This window comes from Podarcis tiliguerta, assembly GCF_965153285.1.
Source record: "Podarcis tiliguerta genome assembly, chromosome: 16".
NCBI lineage: Eukaryota > Metazoa > Chordata > Lepidosauria > Squamata > Lacertidae > Podarcis > Podarcis tiliguerta.
The window spans coordinates 40,803,407-40,824,101 of NC_139549.1; the positions used below are offsets into that span (position 1 = coordinate 40,803,407).

Genomic DNA, 20,695 nt, shown 5'->3' on the forward strand with positions numbered 1-20,695 from the left:
AGAGTTGGAAGGAACCCCCAGGGTTAACTAGTCCAACCCCCTGAAATGCAGGGCCATCCAAGACAGATGGCCATCCAACCTCTGCTTAAAAACCTCCAAGGAAGGAGAGGCCACCACCTCCCGAGGGAGTCCAGATTTAAACCTTTTTCTTGTGCTAATTAGAATAGCAATCTTTCGAAAGTTAGCTTTCTTTTTTTCTAACAAAAAGAAAATTAAATATTATATACACACAAAATCATTAAATAGGCTTTGTCTCTGAGGCAGTTTCTAGGTTTCAGAATGATGGCCCACATAGAGTCACAATCGAACATAAATCTGTGGGGGTCTACTTCCTCCCTGACCACTGGTGACGATAGGCTAATTTAACCCTTTGACTTGATCCTTGCACCTGCAATTTGCATGGTGGGAAAGCTCCCATAGTGGGACCAAAGGGTTAACGCTCCCCACACCTGCAATCTATTTTTCAAAAAGGAGCCGGGTGATTGGTGGGGAAGGGCTGTAGCTCCGAGGCAGAGCATGCAGGAGATCCCAAGTTCAGCCCCCAATGGCATCTCCAGGCAGGGCTGGGAGAGAACCATGCCTGAAACCCAAGAGAAAAGCTGCTAGTCAGTGCTGACAACCCTGGGATAGATGGAGCAATCAATGGCCTGATTCAGTATAAGGCAGCTTCCTATGTTGGTGTCCCATCTAGTTCGAAGCCCTTCCCCACCATGCGGCGCCCTCTGGTTTTGAACTACAACTCCCATCAAACCCAGGCAGCATGGCCAACTTAGACGGGAATGACATAATCCATGTTGCAGAAGGAAGGCAGCCCCAAATTGACTCCCACCTTTTCAATGTTTAGAGCTTTCATTTGCAGGATTAAATCTTCAACAGGTCGCCTGGTAATCTCCGGAGAAGTGAACTTCTCAAAGTCACTGAAGACAGCCGAAGAGTAAAGCCTAGAACAAAACAAGAGAGGCAGTCGGGGGCAGGGGGATTAGCAGCTTCAGAAATATACTACTACACAGCTTTTGCTCCCAACTGTTGAGACCAGCTAGAGATATGAGCCTCCTGGATTGTGCAGGGGTGCTGCATTCTAGCTGTCTGAAACCCAGGACAGCTCCTGTCAGTCAGTGTAAACAATATTGAGATAGATGGACCAGCGGTTTTAGGATCACACAACATAAAAGAAAAATAGGATAAGGCAGGAAAAGGAAATCAAGCAAACACTGGTATTGATTCTTAAAGATGCAATTTTTTAAAATAATGTCCTGCTAGAATGTAAACAGTTGGGGGCTCTTTTACACAGGGAGATAGAAAACGACCTTCTACTGAGGCAGACCAATGGGTCCCCCTAGCTCACAACTGTCCACACAGACTGGCAGAGGCTCTCTGGGGTTTCTGGCAAGGAGTCATTTGCAGCCCTACCTGGAAATGCCACCGGGGACTGGACCTGGGATCTTCTGCATTACCCACTGAAATTGCAGCCCTTTGACTTTGGGAAAGGGCCATAGCCCAGTGGTAGAGCATCTGCTTTGAGTGCAGAAGGTCCCAGGTTCGATCCTTGGGATCTCTAGACAGGGCTGAGAAGGGCTCCTGTAGAGGAAACCGAATGCTGACGAATTTTGTATTCTGAGGAGACAGGTTAATTGGTTCGTACAATTATTCCCCCATGCTTATTGTCAAGGGTTTTTGGTTTGCTTTATGCTCTTGGATTTGCTGCTTGTGCTCCTGGGATGTGGAAAGATCCACTTGTAGCTGAAGCTTGAGTGCCTGTCAGCAATGGTGCAGCTGCAGGATCAACTAACAACCCTGGCCCTGTATATCTGCCTAGCTTAACAGGTGGGAGGAATTTAGATATTAGACCAGCCAGCACTTGGCCACTAAGGATCTAAGGCAGGCATAGGCAAGCTCGGCCCTCCAGTTGTTTTGGGACTACAACTCCCATCATCCCTAGCTAACAGAACCAGTGGTCAGGGATGATGGGAGTTGTAGTCCCAAAACAACTGGAGGGCTGAGTTTGCCTATGCCTGATCTAAGGGGTATAAATCTCCCTGGTGGGGTCTGATCCTCAAGCTTTGATCTTGTTGGATGCTGTGTACTGTGCTGCCGGAGTCTCTCTCTTATCATTCCCTGATAACTGAATGGGGAAGTATTTTAACTTGCGTATGCTATATTATTCTGCTTAAAGACTGTTTCGCTGCTTTTTATTCTGCATCCAAACCTGCTACTTAATAAAAGTGAGGAACTTCTCTCCACTTGTGCTACTGCCACTGAATCCAAAAGAACTTGCATTTAGCAAAACAGCTCCTGGCTGAAACCTTGGAAAGCCACTGCAAGTCAAATCAAATATTTATCGTTACAATCAATGATCAGCGTTGCCCCTGCCAGTCAGTGCAGACAAGATTGATCTTGAGGGCCCAGCGGTTTGACTCAGCAGAAGGCAGCTTCTTGTGTTCCTACAGAGAAGTGAAGTCAGCTGACCTGTAACAGTGTCCAGGCTCTGTGCGCCCAGCTCGGCCGGCCCGCTGGTTGGCAGATGCCTGGGACGTCCAGGTGACTCTGAAAGAGGAGACTCCAGTGACTTTGTCGTAGAAGCGTTTCTTGACCTTCCCACAGTCGACCACGTACTTGATGCCCGGGATGGTCAGGGATGTTTCAGCCACGTTGGTTGCTACAACACAGAGCCTGGTCCCAGGAGGATGGGGCCTAAAAACCTGGAGCACAGAAATAAAAGGGGGGGGGGGGATCCTAGAAAAATCACCCAGGAATATGGAAGCTGATGCCCACAACCTATAAATTCTGCAAGTGAGGCATACAACAAAGTGATGCAGCATCCAGTGCTCAGGGCTCTACCCAGCCAAGCCCTCCTTCCAGGATATTCTATATTATTCCTCTCTCTGCCAGCTTTCTGCCAATTCCTACTACTCAGCATTCTGTGCCCGTTGAGCATGCTCGATCCTCACCGGTTCTCAGGTGTTTTTTGGGCTTCTGCAAACCTGCCCAAACCACTCTCTTGTGTATGGGTTTACGGATGTTTTATAAAGGATCCATACTGGGAGAATGAGCTCATGGGTACATTTTCTGAGGAGACAGGGAAATGAATCATTACCTTGGCTTGCTTTTCTGGTGCCAGCAAGGAGTAAAGTGGAAGAACATAAAGTGGGAGGGAGGAATCTGGGCTCTCACCTGTACACAAAATTAAAAAAAAAACACACAATAGTAATAAGCAACAGTCTGCTGGCTGTCCAACTGACTTCACCATTTGAATCAACAGCCCCACCAGCACTCTACATTTAAAGCAGTATCATAACGCTTGGAACAGTCCTTGCTTCCTCAAAGAATCCTGGGAACTGTAGTTTGTGAAGTATTGAGAGCTGTTAGGAGGCCCCTATTCCTTTCACAGAACTACAATTCCCAGAGTGGATTAACTGTCAGTTCCTCTTCACAGGGAATCCTGGGGAAACTTTGCAAAAATGGTGTGATTTATTTGGAGTGAGAGAGAAAATGCAACAAACAGAACAGAGCAGGATAAATCAGGGCACATTGGCCGAGCATGAGACTCTTAATTGAGCCCCATGTTGGGCGAAAGATTCCTGCACTGCAGGGGGTTGGAACGAGATGACCCTCCCAGTCCCTCCCAACTCTCATTCTATGATTCTATGCGCCACGACAGCTCAATGATAAAGTCTGGTCCCAACATGTATAAACACAAGCCAGCCTCAGGGGTTGGTATATTTGGGCATCTTGCCAGCGAGGGACGTCTCTGGCAAGGGACCCCCCCTAAGCCTGCACCTGTTCCTCATCACTGCAACCCACTCACTTGCTCACCAGCCTCTTCCTCTGGCCTGAGCAACTGCGTCGGGGAGGAGGAGGAGCAGAAAATGCCAGTGCCCGCTTGCTCACTGACTTTCTGCCTGGCAAGAAAGTGGCAGGGTGGGGAAATCCATGAGGAGGAGTGGGGCAGCAGCAGATGATGACAGAAGCGAGGAAGGCTCACTGAGGAAGTCTTGCCCACGGGCCCTGCAGAAACTGAACCAACACTGCCTTAGCATATTTTCCAAGAGGCAAACCTTCTTCCAGCCCATCATCTCCATATTCCAGGTCGAGATCTGAGCAAGCAGCGTCAGCATCTTCTTCAACTCCTGCATCTCTGTCTTCATCTCCTTCATCTACTGGCATAACAGAATAGTTATCCAGATCTATTTTGGGCAGCACCTGAAAGGACCAGGAGAAATGCACAAAGGGATCATGGCTTTCAAAGGCTGAAATTCAGAGCGCATACAGGCACAGAGAGGCAGTGGTTTCTGAAACACTATTGCAAAACAGCCATGATCCCCTGTGGTTGACATGAGGCCCATGGAGGTGTCAGGGAGGGGATGGTCGGATCCTGAGGAGGAATGTGAGGAGCTTGGAGAGTTAGAGCTGGAAGACCCTCGGAGGGTCCAAGTGGGATGGGAGGTGGATTTGTGTCAGGGCCTGGCTGGATGAAGAGGAGGGGTGGGAGGCAGCAGCCGGGGAACCCGAGGGAAGCCTCAGAGAAGGAAGGTTCAGAGCCAGGGTTGTGGTGGGACACTGAGGACAGATCAGAGGCGGAAGGAGGGGAGGAATGGTTGGATGCTGAAAAGGCAACAGCAAGAGGTGTAGAAAGCAGTGAAGACTCTGCTGATGAAGCAGAGGAGGGACAGGTGCTGCACCAGCATCCTAGGAGAAGGGGGGAAGACTTAGAGGTAAGTAGAGGGTGAAGAGCTTCAGTCCTGGCATCTGTTTCACAGGGGCCAGTCCTGTGTGTTGGCATTGCTGCCTTGTATGTTGCTTTCTTCAATGAAGAGCTAACTTTTCTGCTTGTGCCTTCTTCTTGAGTGCTGACCTGCATCTGACCCAGCCCTGAGAACTTGGGATCCCAATAAGTGTCAGGGCCTGGGGAGGAGGCAAATGTATTGGAAATAAGGAGCATTTTCATGCGTCTGGATCAAAAGGCTGTTAATCTGGGGGACCCTATTGTGATGCAGGGAAGTGGTGAGGAATCTCTGTCCCTATTTTGGCTTGCAAGACAGTTTTCCCAGTGTGTGTGTGTGCACATGTGTGCACACACACCAGGTGTGGGGCAGGGAAAGAGCTGGCTGCAAAGGAGCCTTGAACTGCTCCTCGGTGCCTTTTAAATTTGGAGCCAAAAATGCAAGCCGCGCTGGGGTTGGTTCCACTTGGGAGCCCTCAATCAAAGCATACCACATTCTTTTTCCGTTTGGATTTCTTAAATCTTCGTATTTCTTCAACCGAATCCTCCTTGTCTTCATCACCACCTGGGAAGAAGAAAGGAAGCAGCATCTACATCAATATTTTTACTTAAGAAAAAGGATTACACCTTTTGGATTGTAGTAAAACCTCTAAGCAGTTTACTATATTTATTATCAGTGAAAATAATTTAAAACATTTAATGATAACTAAAATTGACAGTAAAAATGATTAAAACACCTTTAGGTTTGCCTAAACAAATATGTTTCAAGCTGGTGCTGAAAAGAGTACAGTGACAGCACCTGTCCAAGTATAGGTTCTGCCAAACTGAAAGATCCATTGCTCACAACTGTGGGATGAGTGTTATGTGGCCACTGTAAGAGCAATAGCCCAAAGGAGGAGGTCCCTCAATAACACAAGCAAAAAAGCCAAGTCACAGACCAAATACAAAATTACATCTCTCCCCAGTGATACTGTGAGGAGTCAAGCTAGGCTGCCTTCCACCACAGTAATTTCTGAAGTACTTAAAAATTATATATATTCAGAATTTTCAAGAAAATTCATTGGATGTCTGCAAGTTCTAGAGTTAAGAGAAAAACATATTCTTTATCCACTTTTCCATGCCATGCTGAATTTTATGAACTTTTAACAAGTCGCCTCTCGCTCATTTTTCCTCTAAGCTAAAAAGTACCAAACCCTGCAGCTTTTCTTCATGGGGGAGTCGCTTCAACCCCTTGATCCTTCAGGATGCCTCTTTCTGAACCTTTTCCAGCTCTAGAACACCCTCTTTGAGTTGAGCTGGCCAGAACAGTACAGAGACTCAAAATGTGGTCACACCATAGATCTCTGTACCAGCATTTTGATATTGGCAGGTTTTTTTTAAATAGAGCAATGTAAAGGGAAGTGCAGCCAGTTCCAAACAAGTTTGCTGTGTGAAACTGGCATAAGTGTCTAGATCTGTGCTTTGCTGCCCTTGGTGGTGAGCCATGGAGAGATGCAGCACGAAAAGTTCCCTGGCCGAAGGCGCCCTCCCAGACTTTCAGGGTGGCTTCACCCACCTCCGCCACCCATTGGTTCTCCCTGACCTGGAGGATATGCAAGCTTCCAGGCCAGGTTTTGGCACTGCCAGGTTAACAGCCAGTCTTGGTCTGGCCTGCCAGGGTGCTATACTTGACTCTTGCTCAAATGCATGCTTCACACCCAGGGCGCAAAATCATTCAACTCTGGGACTGCTGTTTTCCCTGCCACTGGACAAGGAAAAGCAGTGGCTGTCAGAGAAGTAACTTCTCACGCAAATTCTGTCCCTCAAGGACTGGAGGCAGGCCACGCGCAAAGGCTTGGAGAATGCTTGTAACAAATATGCTTTTTGGAAGAGTTGCAAGACTGCATTTATTGAGTTGGTACCATGCCAATTATTTGGGATTTTAATACAGAAATACCAATGTGTTTCTCTGAGGGCATCAGTTACCTTGGGGTGCATTTTTGCGGAAAGGGAACGATTTCCTCAGCCTCCTACACAGTGAATGCACTTCAGCCTGGCCAGTGAGGAACACCAGGATGCCCCCTGCAAGAAGAGAAAACATCTTAAAATTAGGCCACAGGCATTGTGGGAGCGGGAAATGTGGCAAGAAGCACCAGTGTCTATGCTTTGAAAACATTATTCAATGTCTTCTTCATAAAAACTGTCACAATTTATTTTTTTAAAGTCACAGAATTTTGTCACATCAAGGCAACATCTGTAGTATACATTTAAAGCAGTGTGATCCCACTTTAAACAGTCATGGCTTTCCCCATAGCATTCTGGGAACTATAGTTTCTTATGGGTGCTGTGGGTTGTTAGGAGACCCTCTATGCCCTTCACAGAGTGGTTGAATTGCCAGTCCCCTCCTCAGGGGATTTTCTCCAGTTCAGGCAAGTCTCTAATTTGGTTGGGACAACTAAAATATTCTTGCAATTCAGAAAGAATTTCAGCGTACTGAAACCATAATATGTTCTTTCCTGCACCCACCTCTTAACCTTTAAGTATGTAATCATACGCCCCGGCTCACTATTTATCTAAATTAAAAAGCCCCAAATGTGGCAAAGTTCTCCCCTGGGAGTGTTGCCTTTCAGCCCCCTGATCATTCTGCCCTTTTCTGAACCTGCTCCAGAACATAAAAGAGAATCACCCCAGTTCCTTATTTGAAAGCTAATTTTATGGCTTTTATTACAGACAAAAGTCTGTGCCAGTCAGCTTACCCGATGGCAACATTCGGTGGATTTTACAGACTTTCCGGAAACATTCTCCATTATAATCATCCAGTGGGGTCCTTTTGTTAAAATGAACTGCCACAGGAAATTGCCTCGCATCCACCTACAGAGAAAACAATACAGGTAAAGAAAGAGCAGTTGCCCAGAACGACAAAGCATGTCTATTTAGACCTGGGGAACCTCTGGCTCACAGGTCCCTTTTGGCCTGCCAGGGGCTCCAATTTGGCCTGTGAGGCCATTTCCTCCAAACCACACCCACCCACCTGTGATGCCAGCTAACGGGCAAGAAGATGTGGTTTAATCCTGCATTGGCTCTATGCCTCCAGCAGGGAACAGGATCATGAGGCCAAGGCAGCAGGATTTAATCTCTGCTCTGAAATTGATGAGCAGAGATTAAAGCCTTCTCAAAACATGAGGGGAGCTCTTTTAATATGGTTCTCAAAAGTGTTTTTCTTTAAGCTTGTGCATCCCACCCTGCTGCCTGCCCACTCTCAGGAGACGTGAAGGAGCTGCGCTTCTGAGAAAGCTGCTATCTCCACTCCTGAGCTGGAGACCGCCGTGCCTGAGGGAATTATTACTAAAAGAATTATACTGCCCTATACCCACAAGTATAGACAGGAACCTCCCAGACTGCCAGGGCCCACAGGGCCAGACATGGACATTTCCTTGAAGAACCAGGTCCCTCCCCTCACTCCTCACCAGCCCTGATACATGCCAGGAGGGAGGCTATGGGAGGAGGAGGAGGAGTCCCCGTGCTCAGGCCTTTTAGGGCTCAGCAGCTCCCTCAAGGGGATGGAGTCTGGTGGATGCAGTCCAGAGACAGGAGGCATCAAAGGCTGCTCCCAACCTTTGCTGGAGCAAGCTGCAGTCCAGCATCCTTTGACCAGCCCTGCTCCCCTCTCCAGGCTCGCCACTTTCCCTGGGGCCTCTGGTGTTGGAACAAAACGTGACACCAAATCCAACCACTATCACACTGTTACCTGTATAACAGGAGGAGGACTGGCAAACAGTTTCTTGTTGGTGGTGAAATCTTCCACACGCAGTGTGGCAGACATGATGATCAGCTTCAGCGGATGTCCTTTCTGTCAATGTGTAAGAACAAAAACACAGGCAAGAAGGCAGGAGTTTTGCTTGGTGGAGATAAGATGTAGCCAAATCTGGAGGAACTTGATGTAAGATCTTTGAAGACTGTTCAGAAACTGCCCACAGCATTCTAGCAGCTGAATGACAAATTAACTAGTCCTATGAGCATATTACGCTCAAAAACTATTTGAGATTTTCCCCAAAAAAGCTCAACAACTTTGGCAACCCTACCTTATCTGTTCCTGGACCAAATTTAAAGTGCTGCTGTTTATTCATTCTCTTACTTTCAGCATCAATGTGCCTTCTTTTCATGCAAAGTTTGCACAGAAGTATTAAAATAGTAAGTATTATATGGAAACTGTGAAACATCAGCTGCTGATATTACTAGTGTCATTTAACAGAGAGAAAAAAACTTCAAAGATTTTTCTTCCTCTCAGGGGAAGGTGATCACTGAGGGGTGTGGGGGTGGGGAAGGGCCAACTGGAGCTGGAGCCCTGGATGCCAGAGAGAAGGCAGCTGTTCTGCCTTTCCTCCCCACAGAGCAAGGTGGTCCCTATGTATCCCCATGGCGGGAGACAAAGGAGAAGTTCATTCCTCCCATCTTTCCATTCTCTCTGTGTCTCTTGAACCCCCTTCTCTTCTCTCCAGGGGCAGCTTTGGGACTGAACTTTTGTTTTCAATTTTTTAAACAGATAAAATCTAACCAATTCCTCCTTAGACGAGCCCTGCTGGATCAGGCCGAAGGCTCATCTGGTCCAGCATCCTGCTCTTACAGTGGCCAGCCAAGATGGCAACAGCACTCTACACATTTGTGGTCCTCAGCAACTGGTAATCAGGGGCATATTGCTTTCGACAGTGGAGACAGAACACAGCCATCATTGCTAACAGCCATGGATAAGCCATATCCCTCATGAATTTGTCTAATCCTCTTTTAAAGTCATCCAAGGTGCCTCTTGTGGAAGCGAATTCAATAGTTTAAGGAGCACTGGAGTCCTAGTATTTTCAATGCATGAATGTAAGATCAAGCACATATGATTACAGTGGTCCCTTGGGTTGTGAACATGATCCGTGCGGGAGGCACATTTGCAACCCGTAGCGCCGCGTCTGCGCATGTATGGGTCACAATTCGGCTCCTCAGCGCATGTGCGAGTGCCGAAATCCGGAAGTAACCCGTTCCGGTACTTCTGGGTTTGGTGCAGTGCGCAACCTGAAAACACGCAACCTAAAGCGTCTGTAACCTGAGGTATGACTGTATTTGTAAAAACCAAAATAATCAAATGTTAGAATGCTATTGATACGTAACCACCCTTTCCCTCCTTACCTTGGCTCTGAGTGGCACAATGCGTGATAAAAGACCAATCAGGATATCCGTATAGATGCTTCTTTCATGAGCTTCATCGAGAATAATAACCCTGTATTTGGACAACAAGAAATCCTGGGAAGACCAAAAGGGTGGGTGGGTGTATGAGGAATACCACAGCCACACATCAAAATTCAACCAGACTTATCAACTGATTTGATCTTTAAGGGGGAATTTGTGGCTCAAAACCTGCATGTGGGTCTAAGCAGGCTGGGCTGATGGGAGTGGCTATCAAAAACATCTAGAAGCCTGAAGAAGATGCCCCTAAGCCACTTCTTCAAACTGAACATGGTTCTGAGGACCTCACAAGGAAGTGCAAAACCCTTCTCTCATTCCTGAATCTGAATTCTGCTTGTTTTTTTGCGGGGGGGGGGGGGTCTGTTGCCTAGTGACTCGGTCAATGACAACCCATCCAGTTCAGCTCCATCCTGAGCTATCTCTTAGTCACCCTAAACCCAGCCTGGTGCCTTCCACATCTTCTGGACTCCAACTCCCATCAGCCTCAGTAAGCATGGCAAATGGCCAGAGTAATGAAAGTCTGGAGGGCAGCAGGTTGGGAACTGGCTGCCTCAAAAGTATGTCAACATGTTAAGAAGTAGCATTACATAGGCACAGCTGCATTTCGTTTCTGAAAGGAAGAACCACCACCATACCTTCTGGATTTCCTTCAACAACACACCATCTGTCATGAATTTGATTTTGGTGTCATCTGTCACGTTTCCTTCGTAACGGATTTGGTATGAAATCACCCTGAGAACAGAGGATGAAAGGAGCTCTGGGATCAACCCAACATCAAACAAACCAGCACTCTAGTACAGGGGTAGGCAACCTAAGGCCCGTGGGCCAGATGCGGCCCAATCGCATTCTCAATCCGGCCCACGGAATCAGCATGTTTTTGCATGAGAAGAATGTGTCCTTTTATTTAAAATGCATCTCTTGGTTATTTGTGGGGCACAGGAATTCGTTCATATTTTTTTTTCAAAATATAGTTGTCTCCCACAAGGTCTGAGGGATGGTGGACCGGCCCACGGCTGGAAAAGGTGGCTGACCCCTGCTCCAGAACCACACACAGTCATAGAATTGTAGAGTTGGCAGGGACCCCAAGGGTCCTCTAGTCCACCCCCCTGCAATGCAGGAATCTCAGCAAAAGCATAATGATAGATGACCATCCAACCTTTGCTTAAAAACCTCCAGGGAAGTACGTAGAATCCACTTCCTTCTGATGGAGTCTGTTCCACTGCTGAACAGCTGTTACTGTCAGAAAGTTCTTCCCAATGTTTCGTCGAATTCTCCTTTCTTGCAACTTGAGTCCTACCCTCCAGAGCAGGAGAAAACAAGCTTGCTGCCTCTTCCATGTGGCAGCCCTTAAGATATTTGAAGATGGCTATCATATCTCCTCTCTGTCCTCTTTTCCAGTGTTTGGAAGTATGACCCACTGAAATATTTTAGGCCTGGAGTGAGAAGCCTCAAGCCTGAGGGTGAAAGGTGACCCTCCAGGTTCCTGTCTGGCCCTTGGCTCTCCCAACCTCCTGGAGTGTCTTTGCCTGGCTGGACTGCGTCCTTGAATTCTGATAATGTGTCTTGCTTGTCTGGTTGGGAGGATACAAAGGGCTGTGTGTGTAGAAAGTAGCCGACTGTGCAAAGGCTAAATTTGCATTCATTGCTACGCCCACCTTTGCCTCTACCTCCATCCACCTCTGACGTGTGGCCCCCCAGAAGCCAATGAAGTCCTGAAGCTGAAACAGGTCCCCCTACAGCGGATTTAGACCTAGTGTTATACACAGAAAAATGCGGTATACTTTTCTGTGGATTGCCATTTTACAGCTAATAATGTGCCCTATCAGCGCTATTATGTATAAATCAAAGCAAGTACTGTATGTGAGCATGGGTCCCATGTGGACCCCAGGAGAGGAGTTAGAGGTGGGTCAGGTGATGATCACCGAGCCAGAGTCTGAGCTCCAGCCAGGAAGGAAAGCACCTATTATGCATGCTCAGACCCCGACCCCTAAATGGCTGGGGTCTGCCCTGAGAAAAACCATCCCAGTAAAAACACCCGCTGGTGGCAACCAAGCTCACACAGGACAGCATCTCTGTACTCTGGTAGGCATACTGACACTTGCCCCATGTTGTTCACAATGCCCCAACTCTACCAGCCAATGACATGCAGTGGAGAAGGGGGAACATGCAGAGTGATTGATGTCAGGATATGGGGTGACTTTATTACTTGGTCAAGGAGAAGGGAATAATCAGAAGTGGGATGCAGTGAATGAGCAGCTCCACCTTGTGACAGCTCACTTTCCTGAGTTCTGAACAAGTCCCAACAGTGGGCTGCCCAACATTTGTTCCCGGTTTCCCAACACCTTTTCTGATGTCATCTGAAGCAGAGGCTTCCCCCAACCATCACTTGGCTGAAGGCACAGACCTTGGCTGGGGCCAAGGGGAGTTGGCAGGCCAAAACACTTGGAGAGAAGGCTGATCCAAAGCACTCTTTCTGGAGTCTATGCAAGTACGCTTACCTATGTGATAAGTTCATCTCCTTTGCAACACGCTGGGACATAGAAATTGCAGCCACACGCCGTGGTTCTGTGATTCCGATGATGCCGCCATGGCTACACGCGCAGTGAACAAAAGATTATTACTGTCAGCAAGGAAAGGAAAAAGGAATTGGGGGGGGAGAAGATCATGTTTCAACACAGCCCCTGTTCCTTCAGTTCTACACAGAACTGAGAAGAACCCAAGGGAAGAACTAGTTTATCTTACTAGCAGCCTGAACCCAAAGCATGGTGCAGTGGTTAGAGTCAGGCTGGGACCTGGGAGACCAGGGTTCAAATCCCCACTTGGCCATGAAGTTCACAGGGTGATCTTCAGCCATCAACGTCTCTTAGCCTAACCTTCCTCACAAGGTTGTTGCAAGGACAAAACAGTGAGGGGGAGAGGCATGTAATTGCCACTTTGAGATTCTTGGAGGAAGGCTGGGATAGAAATAAAACAGCAACAGCTGCTGGCTGACTAGTGCAAATTAATGTTTGAGATTTACCCTCACGGCTGTCACACTTTGACTAACGCACAAAAATGTTGGTAGGTCACAATGCTAAAAGTAGAAGCCACTACTAATGAGTTCCACTCTCCAATACCAGCCTTTGCCCAGCCTGATGCTGCTGGACTACAACCCCCATCAGCTCTAGCCAGTGCGGCTGACGGTCAGGGATGATGGGTGTTGTCATCCACCATCATCTGGTGGGCACTTGGTTGGGCCAGGCTGGTCTAGGCACAGCGATGCTCTGCTTTCTTGCCCTGGACCATGCCCCTCTGCCACCCTTTGCCTGCGCAGTTCCTTTCTGCTTCCAGTCTTCTTTTATCTTTGGCTTCTCCGCTTCTTTCTAACTGCATGACCCCACCAGATATTATTTCCTCTGCTCCCTGCTTTCCAGGCTGATTTTGCCTCAGGTCATTTATAAAAGCAACTGAAATCTTCATAGTGACATACATATATTTAAAGGTAAGACAGTCCTGTGCAGACTCAACATCCAAGAGGAACAACAGAAAAAAGAGAAGACAAGAGCAAGTGTTGTGGCATCTGCTCCTTCGCTGGCTGCGCCACTCGCCCTTGCCATGATGCTCTTCCTGGGAGCTGAGGCCAGAGTGTGCCTCCCTTAATCCCTGCAGTCCCAGGTCAACTGCTTCCTGAGCAAAGAAAACATAAGAAGTGGCCTTATGTTTAAGAAAGGTCCACTGAATTCAGTGATGTCTACACTGGTCCTGCATCCTGGGACCTCCTTCTATTTGCAATCTTCCTGTGTGCAAGATTATAATCCCAACCTAACAGACAACTTTCTTTTCCAGCACAGAAGCTGGGCTACAAACGGGTTTACTAGTTTCCCCTGAACAACTGGAGATTCTGTGCCATCACACCAGCTCAGCCGATCACTGTCAGGGTACAATTATTGTTTTTGGAGGGAACTCCATGGCGAAGGAGAAGGCAACTTGTCAAAGCACCAAAATCTAGGAACACTGATTCCCCCCCCCCCCTTGGCATAAAATAAGTGGTGGTTTTTTAAAAGGTGTAATACCTGGCATATCCTGCTTCGTAGAGAAATTGAGGGACTTGCGTGGTCTTCCCACTGCCAGTTTCTCCACATATGATAACAATAGAGTTCTCATTGATGGCTTCCATTATGACTTGTTCTTCGGCAAGGATTGGCAGCTTCAGCCTGGCTTCCTTTCAAAGCAAAGTTACATCTTTACATAGGCAAAGGGTCAAATTACTGATCTAAAATGAATTAAAATGGCACCAAACCATTAATTTAAAGTAACTTCCAGTGGTGTGAGTTTAGGGTGCAGTCCTCTGCATGTTTACACAGATGTGTGTCCCACTGTGTTCTGTGGAGCTTAATAATCAGTTAGTGTGTTTAGGGTTGCAGCCCTACAAATCAACATACAAGCAGTAGCTTACTGCAATGGGAATTTAATCCTCTAAGGAAACCAGTAATCTAGTTTTTTTGCCATGCCCAAGAATTTTAAACACTACCGTGGGTAATGCCAGATTTCTGACATTAAGCAAGTGCATAAATCTGAGGTAAAATTCACCTCATTACTTGGCAGAGTGTTACCAAAGGATACACAAGTGGCAAGCTTCCATGGTGAAAAGTGGGAGACATATATTAAATGAAATAAACAATAATCATAACCACTTGGTGAAACAGCTGCCTGTCCCATCCTTCAGAGAGGCTTCTTTTTTATAAAAAAAACTGCTTTCCTGTTTCTCTATATCTCTGCCAGGGGTTCAAGTGTGAAGGGGGAAATTCTCCTCTCTGTGTCAAGTAATTTAAGAGGCCAAAGATGGGCATGCCATTCTGAGAGGGTGGGCATAACCACTTGGCAAGCTGGTCTTCAGCATTGTCTGACCATGTAATGAGGAGAATTTCACCTCACATCCGTATGCAGAGGTTGAAAAATTTCCCTCACCATACTGAATGGTGAGATGGGCAAGTCTGAGGGCACGTGATGTAGACACCTTGATAAAGCTAAGCAGGGCCTAGTCTGGTTAGTGCCTGGATGGGAGGCAGTTTGGCAACCCAGTGCCCACAACCCTGAGCTTCATGATGGATAAATGACAGGATATATCTGCACCAATACAGGCAGCAGCCACTGAGGTGCCTTCCAGATCGTGTCGACTACAATTTCCCATCTTTCCAGCTAACTATCCATGCTGACTGGGGCTGATGGGAGCTGGAGTCCAACAACACTTTGGAGGGCACCTGCACTAAATAAATAAAAATGAGCTCTTTAGGTCCAGATTTTGACCTCCTCTTCAGCATCTGTTCAGCTCTAAGGTCACAAATATCACGTGCCCAAGAACAATTACATCAAAAGATTCCACGTCTCAAAACATCCCCAGTTTATTGTTAACACAAATACTAAAAGGCATTTTGTGCATGGAATCTGCATGCACTTCTGCAGAGAAAAGTGCCATGAATCTCACATGGGTGACCCACTGCTATTGCTGCTGCTGCTGCGTGTGATGCAACAGGGTGCATTTTTAGCTTGTTGGCATTCAAAACTGACCTGAATCTCGGGGGATCTGTCCACTGGGATGAACACAGTAGGCCCCAAAGATGGCTTGGGAGCATGAAAATGTTGCTTTGGTGTGCTGGGTGGAGATGCAATGGCTTTCTTTGGCTGCTCAGGCAGCAGGATAGTGCTAGGAACCTCTGGGGCTGCCTTTTCTGTCTGCTCTTCTGGCTCCTTTTCCTCCTCCTCTTCCTCCGAGGAAATCTCAGACTCCTCTTCAGACTCCAGTTCAGGTCTGCATCTTTTTCTGTTTGCACCACCAACGCTTTTAATTTTTTCTGGATGAGAGGCGCTCACTTCTTGGATTGCCCTGAAACACCCATGTCACATTGACACACGAGACAAGTCGACCCCAAAGCACATCTAAGATCCTCAGATGCAACACAGCAGGGATAAGGAACTATTTTTCTGTCAGGGGCCACAAGCCAAAGCCAAATGTGGATGAAATTGGAGCAAGAAGGGGGTGAAGTCTGCAGCATTGCAGAGTGCTCTCTCTCTCTGCCACTCCATCACTCACTTTCTTTGCCACCCTGTCTGTTTCTCTCACTCTTTCCCTAGTCCCCCCTCTCTTATTCACACCCTCTGTGCCATCTCTCTCTCATACACATACTCTTTCTCACTTCACCCGTCTCTCTCTGTCCTTCTCTCTCTCTCTGTGTCCCCATCTCTCTCCACCTTACCCATCCCTCACTTTCTCTCTCTGTTCCCCACCCCTCCAGCTCTCTGCAGCATTTGGAGGGCCATATGGAACGAGGCAGGGACTGCATTCAGCCCCTGGGCTACAGGCTGCCCATCCTGCTTTACAGAACCAGAGACACCAGCTAAGAAGATGCACTCTGAAAGCTGGAGATCTCAAGGGAAGCTACATGGGGAGAACGCCCCACACCTGCTGCAAATCACAAAAAGGCCAAAGAAGGGAAGAGTATGTCCACACTGCAACAAGAGCAACAAGCTGGACATACCCAGAACTTACCGCTTAGGCTGGTACATCCGGTCCCCTGTCCCTATTTTGGACGTGGTATAAAACATCTTCATCTCGGCCTCAGAAGCCTGGACTTCACTCAGCTTTCTCAGCAACTCCGCTCGCTAGGATTAGAAAGAGTTGTATGAAGCAAGTCTGCCCTAGGAGGCGCTTACACTAGGATAGCACTTTAAATAGTGATGGCTTCCCCCAGAGAATTGTGGGAGCTGTAGTTTGTTAAGGGCACTGAGAGTTGCTAGGAGACCCCCCTGCATAGAGCTACAGTTCTCAAAAATGGAAGAGGAGAGTTAACTCCTCTTCCCAGGGCACTCTAGGAATTGTAGCTCTGAGATGGGAAGAAGGTCTTCTAACAACTCTCAGCACTCTTAAAAAACTACAGCTCCCCAGATTCTTTGGGGAAAGCCAAGTGGTATCATATGCTTCAAATGTATGGTGTGAATACAGGCCTCGCTAATACTGGTTGGTGTGTAAGATTTTCCTAACAGTTCAAATACAGTGGGAAGCAAAATGAAGAGTGCCTTGTATATGCTGTGATGCCACAGAACTTCCCTCACCCTGCAAAAAGTGGATCAGAGGGAGAGACCAGCAGAGGGGCTCGATTGAGATGCCAGCTCCATTGGGTTCCTCCTCTCCCAGAACTGCTTACATTCTAGTAGGGCATTATTTAAAAAATTGTATCTTTCAGAACCAATACCAGTGTTTGCTTGAATTCCTTTTCCTGCCTTATCCTATTTTTCTTTTATGTTGTGTGATCCTAAAACCGCTGGTCCATCTATCTCAATATTGTTTACACTGACTGGCAGGAGCTCTCCTGGGTTTCAGACAGCGGATACTCCCAGCCCTCCCCAAGGATGCCACGGGCCACATGTCTCCTTGGTGTTCTCTTGGCCTCCACACTCCAAAACATACCTTTTCCTTCTTTGCTTTCTGTTCCAAAACCTTCTGCAGGAGTTTCTTCTGCTTCTTGGTCAGCGGCTTCTTTTCTGGGCCCTTTTCAGAAGTTACTTTTTTATCCTTGGTTTTCTGTGATGGGAGGACTAGGGCGTTACACTCATCCACCCCTTTTGAAATGGCTTCATCTGGAACAACAGAAAGAAGGGCTTGTTTTGGTCACCACAATATTTAAACGGGGAGAGGGGGACCTGTGGCCTTTCAGACGTTGCTGGGACTGCAGCATCTGGTGGGACACATGTTCCCCATCCCAGCTTGAAGTATTTTCAGCACAATCTTGTGCACGTTTGCTCCAGTGTGAGCCTGTTCAGCTTAGTGACGTAAGAACACCAGGACAGCCTCCTGGATCAGGTCAGTGGTCCATCTAGTCCAGTATTTTCTCACAGTGACCAGCCAGATTACTGCAGGAAGCACGCAAGCAGGACCTGAGCACAACACCACTCTCCCCTCTTGTAGTTTTCAGCAACTGGTAGGCAGAAGCGTAATGCCTCTGATACTCTGAGATAACTGTGTGTAGGACTGCAATGTTTAAAGGCAGCATCCATTGTTGGCATCTGTCTGTCTCGAGAAACAATGGGGTGCACCTCTGGGGGTGAAGTCAAACTGTTGTATTAGAGGTCACCCCAAGTGACCTCTCTGGGACGCAAGCCTTAGCAGTGTGTATGGTGGTCCTCAGCTGCCCAGACAACAGGACCCCCCTCTCAGCCTCACTGATGTGGTCCAAAGAAAAGCAGAGCAACACGTTTGGCAGTAGCTTGGCTGCAGGAGTTGCCGGAAGGAAGCGTACAAGGCACCATCCAACTGTCTTAGGGACTCCACTCTGAATTTGTGTAGGGTTTGCTCCTTAGCCTTTCCTTCTCCTGAAGAAATCCCTCAAGGCAGTGGAGGTTTAGGATCAGAGTTCCTTCCCAGGCTGACAAGCAGCATCACACCACTTACTTCTGACCTCTTCATGGAAACTTGCAACTGATCCATGTACCGTTCACAAGGACACAGCAGGGCAGCGTATAAGTGTCTTGGGAAAGTGGACATATGCACAGAACGTGATCAGAGCATCCAAGGGAGAGAAGGATAATTTTTATTCATCATATTTATAACCTACCCTTTCCTCACCACCCCAAAGCCTTTTTACACCACTCTTCAGGCAAAAGGACTCCCAGAGTGAATGACACCAACCCACAGGAACCCTAACAGGATGCTGTGTCCAAGATCCAGCTCAGTATTGTCTGAACTGACTGGCAGTGACTCTTCAGCATTTCAGACAGGGATCTTTCCCAAACCTACCTGGAGATGCAAGGGACTAGACCTGGGACCATCTGCATAACACTGAGCTATGAGCCTACCCCAACCATGGACTCTCATGAGAACACAAAAAGAGCCCTGCTGGATCATGTCCACAGCCCGCCTAGTCCAGCATCATTTTCTCTGTGTCCAACCTATGGTAAGCCCAAAAGAAGATACCTGGGTAAAATAGCACTCTCTCCTGCAAGCTTACAGAATAAATGCCATGACAAAAGGGGGGGGGGGGGAATAGACGGAGAGGGAGTTTAAGAGAGGTGGAGGGAAAGAAGCAAATTCAAGTTATTCGGTCAAACTGAGCTGCTCTCTCAGCAGCCCATAAGAAATGTGTATTCTACTTACAGAACTCATTGCTGCAAGAAGCAAGGAGGGCCACTAGTTTAGACAAATTCATCAGAGGGGGATAAAGGCTATCAGCAGTGATTAGCTATGACAACTAGATAAAACAAAAACAATGTAAGCTACCCTTGGATACCAGATGGTGTTTGTGGACTCTTAAGAGGCAAGTTCTTAAAGGCCCCCTTAAATTTTATGACACCCTAGTCTGGTCAGCTGGGGCCCTCCAGCTGTTGCTCGGCCGCAGCTCCTGCCACCCCAACCTGCAGGGCCAGTGGTCAGGGGTGATTACAGTGGTACCTCGGGTTACATACGCCTCAGGTTACAGACTCCACTAACCCAGAAATAGTACCTCGGGTTAAGAACTTTGCTTCAGGATGAGAACAGAAATCGTGCTCCGGTGGTGCGGCAGCAGCAGGAGCCCCCATAGGCTAAAGTGGTGCTTCAGGTTAAGAACAGTTTCAGGTTAAGAACAGACCTCCGGAACGAATTAAGTATGTAACCAGAGGTACCACTGTATTATTAATAATAATTTATTACATTTCTAAGCACCCGAGGATCACAGGGTGGTTTCCAATACAAAAACACAAACACATACACCACAGTACCAGTACAAGACAACAAGAGCCCTGCACCACCCCCAGCTAGCAGGACTCGTGGTCTGGGCTGAAGGGAGTTGGGGACCCGAGGGGGAGAAAGGCGGCTTCAAAAGGCCAGAATGCTTTAGCCCGCCAAAGGCTTTTGCCTGGCACCCAAGCACATGTGAGGAAGGCGCCGGGCGAGCCTCCCGGGGGATGGGGCGGGGGGGGGAAGAGGCCCCTGACTCACCGCCCAGCTCCAGCTGCACGGGCTCCGGGGCGGCCCGCGGGGCGCGGCTCTCCGGGCGGCGGGCCTTCCAGTTGCGCCTGGGGCGCGCTCGGCCCATCGGGGCGACTCGGGGTGCGCAGCCCGCCACGTGCGCCGCCAGACGCCCAGCCAGCGCCGCGCTTCCGCCTCCCGCGAGGGACGGGGCCGCAGGTCTCGCGAGAGCGGGCACCGGCTCCCGTGGGCGGGGCCTCGCGGAGCTGGCCAATGGAGCGCCCGGGGCGGGATTTCTGCACCGCGTGGCGTTTTCTGCCGTACATAAATAAAGGCCAGCCCTCAGGTGCCTGCTGCTCCCCCTGCCCAACGCTCGCCGGGGAGCTGCTTGTTGTTAATCTGGCTTAAGGAGTCCTTCTCAGACTCTCTTTCTGGGCCGCACTTGCAGAATAAAAATGTGCTCGCGCCACGCCGAATTCTGAATTGATGAAGCTACGTGGGAAAACACAACTAGGATTGTCCTCACTATCGCTTGATGCCTTTGCTTTCATTTCGAAATGTTATATATCCTTCCTGCCCGCGGACTGTCTCGCCAGAGTGGTGCATGCTCTGGTTATCTCTCGCTTGGACTACTGCAATGCGCTCTACGTGGGGCTCCCTTGGAAGATGAACCGGAAACTACAACTAATCCAGAATGTGGCAGCTAGACTGGGAATGTCTGCCAAAACCATATAACACCAGTCCTGAGAGATCTGCATTGGCTCCCAGTACGTTTCCGAGCACAATTCAAAGTGTTGGTGTTGACCTTGAAAGCCTTAAATGGCCTCGGTCCTGTATACCTGAAGGAG

The 20,695-nt window shown here is 48.2% G+C and overlaps 1 protein-coding gene across 1 annotated transcript in view; it reads right to left on the minus strand.

Annotated features, from left to right (window-relative positions):
• DHX37 (DEAH-box helicase 37) overlaps positions 1 to 20,067 on the minus strand; it is a 33,405-nt gene extending 13,338 nt beyond the window's left edge. The window contains exons 1-16 of the mRNA XM_083419022.1: positions 19,878 to 20,067; positions 17,373 to 17,542; positions 16,455 to 16,567; positions 15,476 to 15,791; positions 13,981 to 14,129; positions 12,427 to 12,519; positions 10,564 to 10,660; positions 9,872 to 9,985; positions 8,448 to 8,549; positions 7,456 to 7,570; positions 6,686 to 6,781; positions 5,212 to 5,285; positions 4,056 to 4,200; positions 3,095 to 3,171; positions 2,467 to 2,699; positions 830 to 941 (exon numbers count right to left, since the gene is read on the minus strand). Of these exons, the coding sequence (XP_083275148.1) occupies positions 830 to 941; positions 2,467 to 2,699; positions 3,095 to 3,171; positions 4,056 to 4,200; positions 5,212 to 5,285; positions 6,686 to 6,781; positions 7,456 to 7,570; positions 8,448 to 8,549; positions 9,872 to 9,985; positions 10,564 to 10,660; positions 12,427 to 12,519; positions 13,981 to 14,129; positions 15,476 to 15,791; positions 16,455 to 16,567; positions 17,373 to 17,542; positions 19,878 to 19,974 (2,103 nt within the window). The 5' untranslated portion in view covers positions 19,975 to 20,067. The remainder of the gene's footprint in view (positions 1 to 829; positions 942 to 2,466; positions 2,700 to 3,094; positions 3,172 to 4,055; positions 4,201 to 5,211; positions 5,286 to 6,685; positions 6,782 to 7,455; positions 7,571 to 8,447; positions 8,550 to 9,871; positions 9,986 to 10,563; positions 10,661 to 12,426; positions 12,520 to 13,980; positions 14,130 to 15,475; positions 15,792 to 16,454; positions 16,568 to 17,372; positions 17,543 to 19,877) is intronic.
• Between the last annotated feature and the right edge of the window lie 628 nt (positions 20,068 to 20,695).